This window comes from Lathyrus oleraceus, chromosome 4 (assembly GCF_024323335.1).
Source record: "Lathyrus oleraceus cultivar Zhongwan6 chromosome 4, CAAS_Psat_ZW6_1.0, whole genome shotgun sequence".
NCBI classification, from domain to species: Eukaryota; Viridiplantae; Streptophyta; class Magnoliopsida; order Fabales; family Fabaceae; genus Lathyrus; species Lathyrus oleraceus.
This window is the reverse complement of record NC_066582.1, coordinates 120,063,507-120,073,861: the sequence shown is the minus strand read 5'-3', so window position 1 is coordinate 120,073,861 and position 10,355 is coordinate 120,063,507. Positions and strand designations below refer to the sequence as shown.

At 34.8% G+C, this 10,355-nt stretch overlaps 1 protein-coding gene and 1 long non-coding RNA gene across 2 annotated transcripts; both read left to right on the top strand.

Annotated features, from left to right (window-relative positions):
• The first annotated feature begins 727 nt into the window (after positions 1-727).
• Positions 728-1,945, top strand: LOC127073928 (uncharacterized). Its single transcript, XR_007785896.1, has 3 exons — positions 728-789; positions 1,467-1,689; positions 1,854-1,945. It is a non-coding gene; the product is annotated as an uncharacterized LOC127073928 (long non-coding RNA).
• A 1,479-nt stretch (positions 1,946-3,424) lies between these two features.
• Positions 3,425-9,472, top strand: LOC127136297 (uncharacterized). The gene is made up of 10 exons (XM_051062876.1): positions 3,425-3,541; positions 3,643-3,959; positions 4,053-4,310; positions 4,402-4,473; positions 4,554-4,849; positions 4,942-5,124; positions 5,213-5,323; positions 5,398-5,479; positions 5,569-5,664; positions 9,440-9,472. The coding sequence occupies exons 2-10, from the start codon at positions 3,816-3,818 to the stop codon at positions 9,470-9,472; spliced, it is 1,275 nt and encodes a 424-aa protein (XP_050918833.1). The 5' UTR covers positions 3,425-3,541; positions 3,643-3,815.
• Positions 9,473-10,355: the final 883 nt, after the last annotated feature.

Genomic DNA, 10,355 nt, shown 5'->3' with positions numbered 1-10,355 from the left:
TACTTGACACATATACACGCACTACGCCAAAAAGTGCTTTTGGCAGCACCAAAAAGAAAGCGCTTTTTAAAAAAAGCGCTGTAATAGCTTGAAAAAAAATTCGCCTATGTAAAGAAAGCGCTTTTAAGGTAAAAGCGCTCTTATAGGTCTCCACTTATGAAAGCGCTTTTAAGGTAAAAGCGCTCTTATAGGTCTCAGTCTCACATCTATGAGTTTCACACTTATGAAAGCGCTTTTAAGGTAAAAGCGCTCTTATAGGTCTCATGGGTTTCACACTTATGAAAGCGCTTTTAAGGTAAAAGCGCTCTTATAGGTCTCAGTCTCACATCTATGAGTTTCACACTTATGAAAGCGCTTTTAAGGTAAAAGCGCTCTTATAGGTCTCATGGGTTTCACACTTATGAAAGCGCTTTTAAGGTAAAAGCGCTCTTATAGGTCTCAGTCTCACACACTTATGAAAGCGCTTTTAAGGTAAAAGCGCTCTTATAGGTCTCATGGGTTTCACACTTATGAAAGCGCTCTTATAGGTCTCAGTCTCACATCTATGAAAGCGCTTTCATGGTAAAAGCGCTCTCATAGGTCATTTATAAAAATTATAATAAATCTAATATTACAAAATCCCTGACTTTCAGAAATCCCTCTTTCACTCTCTCTCGTTCGAAGCTCTCGCTGCCCTGGAAAAAATTCCACAGAGTACCTGGAAATCTCAACGATAAACACTGCAAATTTGAAAGAGACTGCATTCGAAAGAGAAGGATTCAATACCTGGAAATCTCATTGCGTTTTAAGGTTAGGTTTTCGTGTCTTTCTGTTTTGCCCTAGAAGTCAAAGAATAGGTGGTCGATTTTGGTTTGAATGGACTTGCATTGCTACATTATGGGTTATTTATTTGTCAGTATCGATTATTAGAGTTTGTGACTATGTTTGCTTAATATTCTGTAACTTACCGAAAGTTTCATCTTGTTCTGATATAAATGATATTCTGTAACTTGCATCGCCATTGACTTAGAAATAATGTTGGGAGTTCTAATAGAATCAGTGCCTTTTCAACATTTGTTTAAATTTGCTGAGAAAGTAGGAAGGAATGAACTGATATGTTTGCACCATTGTATCCTCATATTCTAACTATTACTGAAATTTCAGAAAGTGATTTTGATGTTAAATGTTGGATACTCAAATGGAATAACTTTGTCTGCTACAGTGATATATGTGATATGGTTTCAAGAACTTAGAGCAATGTCTCATATTTTGGCAATCCTATTACATGTTGGTTTGAATGAACAGTTAAACTTCAAAATGTACATTCATATTTTGGCATAACTTTGTCTGCTACAGTCATATTTTGGCAATCCTATTTAATGTTGTAAAATGATGTTTTAATATTATGTGAATTTTTAAGATGGTCACTGTAGTGTAAAATGAACCCTGATGGACTATATGTACATTTTTCATGTGCTTGTCTGCAGGTTGTTGAGTATCGTGGTGAGCAAATAGGAGGTCTTGAGGATCTGAGGGAACCATATATGTTGTTTTCTTCCTTTATAGATAAATTCTTGCTTAGCTTTTATTACATGGTTTGCGTCTAATTGAAAACTTCACGTCTTTGCCCATTTCAGGTTCTTACAAAATCGGTACTGCGTCTGAATCTGTTAATGCAGCTTACATATTTTCTAGAAAAGATCTTTCTCGGTATGTCTTTCAGCTTAGATATTATACAAACCCAAAGCATGTGTTTAATCATTTAGTATCTAGAATGAATCATTATGTTCAATTATTCATGTTAAGCTAATGAATCAAGTTACCAAAATATGTTAGTTATGTATGTTGCTTTATTATTTGACCTTGATATGCAGGCCTGCTATACAGATTCCCTGCGCAAGCAAAGCTGTTGTAGCTGTCCGGTTCTGTCCTATATTTTTTAATCTCAAAGCGACAAACTCAGGTACTTGTGCACTTAGTATAGTTCTGTTTACAACCAGTAACTATGTACAACCAGTTATATGTGGTACTGTTCCAATTAAACTGCCTGTGTGGGATGTATTCCGTCTTAAATCTATATGACCTCTTACTAGTAAAGATCATGAGTGGTGGCCTAGAGGTTCAAAGTGATTGGTCTGAGCTAATTAGACAGTTTTATATTATTTAGCTCTAGTTATGCATTAGGAAGCAGTTATGATATTTGGAACTGTGTTTTGGTCGCAACAAGCTCTTGAGTTCTTGGAAAGGAGACAGACAAAAGACTCAAAATAGTGGGACTTAGACGAGTTTCACCCAATAAAAGAGTGTTAGAGTTGGTATTGTTAGCACTCCTTTTATTAATATTAGTCCACGTAGTTTAACTATTGATATACCGGTTCGTCCATTGACACACTAACCTTATATCCCCATCGAGTTGATAATTTAATAAAATTGATAATGTGAATTGAATTTCTTGGTTCTTGAATTTCTTGGTTCTTACTTGTGAATTGAATTTCTTGAATGATCGATTACTTGGTTCTTGAATTGTTCATGTGCATCATATAAGTTTCTTGAATTGTTTTATAGCCTATGTCATTTTATATTATTCAATATATATATGGATTATTGATTATGGATTTTTATATTTTTCATTTCATTTTTATATTTTTTCTTTATTACAGGTTAAATGGCTAGTGATCAAGAAAACTCACAAGATGCAAATGCTCCTGATGATACTTCAGAAAAAGAAATTACACGAGGCATCACTATTATGAAGAGTATCATTCGTGATAGAGATAAAGCAGTAACATATAATGTAAATTGGAATGCTGATAACCAACTAATTGGGTCTAATGCTGCAAAGTTGGCAAGCTACATTGGTACACTTGTTCGTATGCACATTCCAATCACTGCTACAAGATGGAGTAATAAAGAGTTGGGTAGCGCTAAAGATAAGATTTGGACTGAGATACTGGTACAATATATGATTGTTTATATTTTCTTTATATTGACGATAATGTGTTTAAATTACTTATACTAACACACTCTATTCCAATATTTTTTCGTAGAGGTCTTTTAACATTGAAGATACAACTATCCGAAAAAAGTATATACTTCAATTGGCCGAAAAGACACAGAGGGTGGAGAACGTTTTTAACAAACAAGTATCTTAAGGACAAAGAAATTTTTTTGTTGAATATGATCCGGAATATCCAGTGAAGTATGCGATCTTCATTACAGAAGAAGAATGGGTTGCTTTTGTAGCCCAAAGAAGAGACGAAAATTTCAAGAAAGTGAGTGCCACAAATTGCGAGAGAGCGTCAAATCCCACGTATGCATACAAAAAAGGGCGTTTGGGATATGCACGCTTAGAGGAAAAAATTGTAAGTATACAAAAATGCTACGATCTTATTAATTGTCTCAATGTGTTATAATTGATTATCTTATTATTTGTGTCAATGCGTAGTTAGACGAGACGAAAAGTGACGCAACATCACTTCCGCCACATGTTTTGTGGAAAGAAGCTCGTGTGGGAAAGGATGGAACTGTTAGGGATGACGTTCAACATATTTATGATGAATGTGTAAGTAGAACATTGTGTCTTTAATTAAATCAAAAGTTTAATAATATATAATTAATTTTTTTATCTCCACTAATAATTTCCGATATGTAAATGAATTTCAGGAGACCCTATCTCAATCGATAAGCACAGCTGAGGACCAGGAGAACAGGAGCGTACTTAGTAGAGCACTAAATGTTCCTGAGTATCCCGGTCGGGTGAGGGGTAAGGGCATGGTTGTACTCCAACTTCCTTGTATAAGAATCCAAGGAGAAGAAATCCTAGCAATCAAGAAGTGATGGAGACGTTGCAGGCATTACAAGCGCAAGTTCTTCAATTGCAAAAGGATAATGAGAGATATAGGTGTATGGAAAAGTGCAGTTCACAGTTGAAAGAAACTAGTGAGAAAGCCAGTATCAATTGTCAAAATAAATTTCCCGAGGTAATTATATATGTTATTTTGAAATTAAAATAGCACATTTATGTTAATTGAAATATATACACATTAAAAGTAACATATTTATTATTGGTTTAGGGCATTTCATCTTGTCAGCTATACTTATCGTCACCGACTTATCGCCTAGTTGGCAAGGGAAAAGTGCACAACACTTCGGGAGATTTACTTCACCATAGACCGCTCCCGGATGGACACCTTAAAGTATCGGTTGATGTTGTATTAGATAAGGATGCGTTGCTACCGATACCTGACATTGTTTCAGAGACAACATTGCTGCGAGATGCAATAGGATCATTTGTTGCATGGCCCTTGGATCTCATTTTCATTGATGATGAGGTATGTTGAATTCAAAAACCACTATGAATCTTTTAGTATTCAAATGTCAATTCTGAACCGTTAAGTTAATTTTTTTACATGGTAATTTTAGACGCCTACAAAACCCGCATCTAAGGATAAAGGGATTTTGCGGCACAACGAGTCTGTTGCATCACAAAAAGAGGTATATTGAAAGTGTTAATTATATGATCCGAATCAAAAAATGCATGATTTTATAATTTACCTATGTTATATGATTTATAGGTATTTGCTCAAGGGTCACAACAACTGAGCCAGAAAATTGGTAGTCGACAGAAAAACAAAAGGGATCTTCCAGTGACTTCTTTGCCAAAAAAAGGTGCTTTTGTGCCTCGATACCAGATATCTCTTGAAACACTTGTTGACTCATCAGATATGGCAACAGCTGGTGCTATTCGCTTACTGGATATGGAGGAAGATATCTTTGGTTATTCATGCACTGAAACAATCGGAAAAGAAGATCTGGAACATATTTTTCGGCATCAAGAATTAGGCGTCGGTGTTATACACACATACATCCGGTAATCCGATCTATATATTATTTAATTACTTGAACAATTTATTTACACATTTCAATAAAAATAGTCTAATGTTTATTATGTTTTTATTGAAGGTTCTTGTATGACAATTTCATGCGCGGGAATGATCAATTGTCAAACAGATTCCGTTTCGTGTCTTCCTCCCTGGTCAACAAAGCATTAATTTGTAGGGAACCGGATTCATGTAGAGAGTACTTAGTCAAGAGATTCATGGCCAGCAGTACAAACAACTTGTATCTTTGGCCGTATAATTCAGGGTTAGATTTTAATTCTAAGTTTATTCTAATCTTTAATTGTTTCTTTTACGTAAAAAATTTCCATATAAACTTTTGTTTTAATTTATAGGTGTCACTGGTTGTTGCTTGCTATTGATCCTTTAAAAGAAGTGGTATATTTTCTGAATTCGATAGATGGTGAATGGACAAATTATCCGGATATGAAGCAATTAGTTGATACGTAAGTGAGACTGTTCTAAATATTCGTGTATATTTATGTGAGATTGTTCTAAATATATGTTTTTATTTTGTTAGATCAATAAAAGTGTTCCGATCTCAAAGACAAGCTCGAGTACCTCGTACTAAATCCAGCAACATTACGTGGATAAAAGTGCAGGTACTTTAATTTTCACAATTTTGCTTATAATAGTGATGCTACTTGATAAGAAAAGATAACTATACATTCTTATTTATTTTTCTATGTAGTGTCCTCTACAGCGCAACGGTATCGATTGCGGATACTTTGTAATGAGGTTTATGAGGGAAATCATTAATATGAATCAAATAGAGATTCCAATCACGGTATGGATTTATAACTTAGGATTTGTTTTAATATTTATCGAATATTTCATATTATTTATTACTTTTAACTAAATCATGCATATTATGTTTTGTTATGTAGTACTTTGATGAATACAAGTGTGCTCATTACACGAGACTGCAGTTGGAACAAATCAAGGAGGAATTGTGTCAATATTTTATTGAGAAAAGATTAATTAGTATATAATGGTTTCAAAATAACATGAATACTTTGATGAAGAATGGTTTCTGGTTGGCAAGTGTATAGTTCTTTATATTTTTAACAGATTAGTTATGACTCCAAATAGGCCGTATAACATATTAGTTTTGACTTGTGTATAGTTCTTTATAATTTTAGTGATATCTTTAATTTCATGGATAGATTAATGTGTTCATTCTTGTGTTGGTTTGCTTTAAAAAATTACAAATGCTTGAATTATGACTCCAAATGTGTTCAGTGCCTATCTATCCTTGTGTTGGTTTGCTTGAATTATGACTCCAAATGTGTTCATTCTTGTGTTGGTTTGCTTGTGTTGGTTTAAAAAATTACAAATGCTTGAATTATGACTCCAAATGCTTGAATTAGAGAGGCTTGATTTACAGGTTTATGGGATTATTCCCAAAAAATATTACAGGTTGAAATGGTAGGCTTAAACTGAAGGCAGCGTTTTGTTATTTTACTAGAGGAAAAGACAGCGCTTTTTAGTAAAAAGCGCTGCTAAAGGTTGTCAATAGAGAGCGCTTTTTACTAAAAAGCGCTGCTAAAGGTTGTCAATAGAGAGCGCTTTTTAGTAAAAAGCGCTGCTATAGGTTGTCAATAGAGAGCGCTTTTTACTAAAAAGCGCTGCTATAGGTTGTCAATAGAGAGCGCTTTTTAGTAAAAAGCGCTGCTATAGGTGGTATATAGACAACCTTTAAGAGCGCTTTTTACTCAAAAGCGCTGCTAAAGGTTGTCAATAGAGAGCGCTTTTTAGTAAAAAGCGCTCTTAAAGGTTGTCTATATACCACCTTTAGCAGCGCTTTTTACTAAAAAGCGCTCTCTATTGACAACCTTTAGCAGCGCTTTTTAGTAAACAAAAAGCGCTGCTAAAACCTATAGCAGCGCCACCTACGGCAGCGCTTTTAAGCGCTTTTAAAGGCCAAAAAAAGCGCTCTCATAGGTCTTTTTTGGCGTAGTGACGTTAACAATAACATTTATTATTGGTTTAGGGCATTACACCTTGTCAGCTGTATCTATCGTCACCAACTTATCGCATAGTTGGCAAGGGAAAAGTGCACAACACTTCGGGTGAATTACTTCACCATAATCCCCTCCCGGTGGGATATATGAAAGTTTCGGTTGACCTTGTATTAGATACGGACGCGCTTCTACCATTACCTGACGTTGTTTCAGAGACAACGTTGATGCGAGATGCAGTCGGATCCTTTGTTGGATGGCCGTCAGATCTAATTTTCCCAGATGCCGAGGTATATATGTTCTAAATGATTATGAATATTTAGTATTCACATTTCAATTCAGCTACAATTATGATATTTAATCAATCATTATTACATGGTAATGTTAGACTCCTACAAGACCCACACATAAAGCTGGTAAAGGGATTTCAAGACGCATCGAGTCGGTTGCATCTCAAAAAGAGGTACAAATATATATACCCATTGAATTATATACACAACGATTTTGTTGCATCACAAAAAGTCATGATTTAATTTATATGAATTTTTAGGTTCCCGGTCGAAAGTTGAAAAAAGCTGGTAAGGATATTCCAACGACATCCGGGACAAAATCTCAAATTATGATGCGTCTTGAGAAAATGGTGGAAGAGTCAGATATTATGCACGGCGCCATCCGTAGTGTAGATATTGAGGAAGGTGTTTTCGGAATTGCTCATTCCGAAATCATTGCAAAGGAGGACATGCAACAACTTTTTGAACACGAAGAATTGGGCATCGCTGTCATTCATACATACATATGGTACTCCGATCAATCTATTATTTACTTAGTTGAACAATTTATTTACACATTTCAATGAGTAGTCTAATGTTTATTATGTTTCTATTTAAGGTATATGTATGACACATTGATGCGGGGAACTGAATTGTGTAACCGATTCAATTTTATTGCTGCTTCCCGTATCAACACAACGTTTATAACGAAAAATCCAACATCCGTAAAGAATGAACTAGTCGATAGATTCATGGCGGCCGGCGATAATACTACACCCAGTTTGTATTTTTTACCGTTTAATTCTGGCAACGTGTTAGATTTTCTTTCTAATAATTTCATTCTAATCTATGTATATCTTTTACGTAGAAAATTTTCATGCATCTAAATTTTTGTTTTATTTTACAGTGGTCACTGGGTGTTGGTTGCTATGGATCTTTCGAGACTAATGGTGTATTATCTCGATTCGTTATCGGGTGATTGGAGTAAATATCCGAGTATGAAAAAGACGGTTGAGGCGTAAGTGAAATTCCCCTAAATATTCGTGTGTATTTGTATATTTAATTATGTCTGTCAGATTGATCTCAATATACGTTTTTATTTTGTTAGGGCAATACTAAAATTTAGATCGAAAAAGAATTATCGTAATAGGAAGGACATTACCTGGGTCAGAGTTCAGGTATATATTAAGTTTCTTATTTTTGCTTATAATAGTGTTTGTAAGAAATTAACTATATATATATATATTGTTTGTTTTTCTGTGTAGTGTCCTCAGCAAAACAATTCGGTCGATTGCGGATTTTTTGTATTGAGATTTATGAGAGATATCATTGCGTTGAATCGTATAGACATCCCAAAAATGGTATGGAATAATAACTTAGGGTTTATTTTAATATTATCGGATATTTCATCTAATTTGTTACTAAATCATGAATATGTTTTATTCTCTTAATTGTAGTACTTTGACGAATACAAATCTTACTCAAGAGCTCATTTGGATGAAATGAAGGATGAATTGTGTCAATTCATTATTGATCAAAGAATCATATAGGTTGTAGTTGTTGTACATATATGTATGGAATGTTGTTGTACATGCATGAATATCAATATATTAATGTTGTATATATGGAGGATTAATGTTGTATATAAATGGATTCATGTTGTATATATCAATGGATTAATGGTGTATAACATTGGATTAAAGGATAAAATCAATATGAATTTTACACTTTTGCAGCATGCGAACAGGTTCCAAATTAAATACCCACTGTTTTCCAAACAATTTTTTTTAAAATAACTAACACTTTAGAGGGCGCTTTCTGTAGGAAGCGCCCTCTAAACACTTTACATTGACAACTTTAGAGGGCGCTTTGTCCAGAAAGTGCCCTCTAAGGTGGCCCTTTATGGACCACTCCAGAGGGCGCTTTTTTCTGAAAGCGCACTATAATGTGGCCCTTAAAGGGCCACTTTAGAGAGCGCTTTCTCCAGGAAAACAAAGTGTTGTCTTTACCTATGCCAGCGCCACTTTAGAGGGCGCTTAAAAGCGCTGTTATAGGCCAAAATAAGCGCCCTCTTTTCCCTTATTTGGCGTAGTGCCTCTTTGCTTTTATATTGACCACCATGGAAATCTAGCAGATACGCAGGAGTACAATTGCTATTGGGAGTGGGAAATAACTCTTGGCGTTATTTTCATTAGTTATCGCTTTTCTCATCTTTAGTCGTTATGCTTTGATTTTGTAACACCAGGGGGTGGATGATGTTTTCTTTATTATGGTTGATGTCGATGTATTTGATTTATTGAAGTTACTAATTATTATGTTGGTTTGTTTGAAGTTGTTGAAAGTTGATATTGAAACTCCATTTTGAATCATTTTGTGAAAGTTAAGGTTTCATAAGACCCGAATTGAAGTTAATCTATTTTATTATTGTGATTTATGTGATTATGCTGCGATGCTACCCTAAGTGAAGGTGAGCATATGGTGATGGGTGTTGCATGTTATTTACTTTTCTATTGCATGTTTTTAAAATGTCTATGTTTTGTTGAAGGGTTGTCGTTGGTGACGCCTTAAATTGACGAGTAAACCTTTTTATATAAGTTTCGGGGTTTAGGGTGTTACAGTTCCCTTCCATAACAAAAAAATATGTCTCTTGAAGGTGCTTCGTCTCTACTTATAAAGAAGACTCCAACTCAGCAACCCGGGTAGCCAAGGTGGAGGGAGAGTCGTGGACTTTCTCCTCCTCTTAAATAGCTTCAGCATGACAAACTTTTTCCTAGAGAGTAATTGTCTCCTCCTAAAACTTAGAGAAATTTTGATATATATTGACATTTCCAAGTATCCATTTCCTTGGAAGGATTACCCATGTGTGCATTGAGAATCAGAGACCAAGATATTAGGTTAACTTGACTCGCAAAACAAAATGTCACGACCGAACTTTAATTTATCCAAGGGAAGGGGAAAATATCAAATAACGCATAAATATGCAATGAAAAACAGTGCAATAAAGAGATTGAAAGTTCAGGGGTTTGTTATGAAAAGGGAAGGTACTAACACCCTAATCATCTATAGTATCCTATAGGAACCTCTTGAGATATTTGTGTTTGGTTATTGTTGTTTGCTAAAGATTGGGGAGATGCGAAGAGAAGTGTGTTTTATTGCTTTTTGATTTGAAAATACATAAAGTCTTATGCCTACGTACCAATGAAGGATTAAAATCCCGTAGTTTGGGTAGAAAAGTTTGAAAATATGTT

What these genes read in the sequence shown, in the direction of transcription:
- LOC127136297 (XM_051062876.1), top strand. Translation starts at nt 3,816, where the DNA reads ATGGAGACGTTGCAGGCATTACAAGCGCAAGTTCTTCAATTGCAAAAG. An exon ending in CTTTGGCCGTATAATTCAGG is followed by an intron (nt 5,125 to 5,212) that starts GTTAGATTTTAA and finishes TTTAATTTATAG; the next exon opens with GTGTCACTGGTTGTTGCTTG. An exon ending in TTACGTGGATAAAAGTGCAG is followed by an intron (nt 5,480 to 5,568) that starts GTACTTTAATTT and finishes TTTTCTATGTAG; the next exon opens with TGTCCTCTACAGCGCAACGG.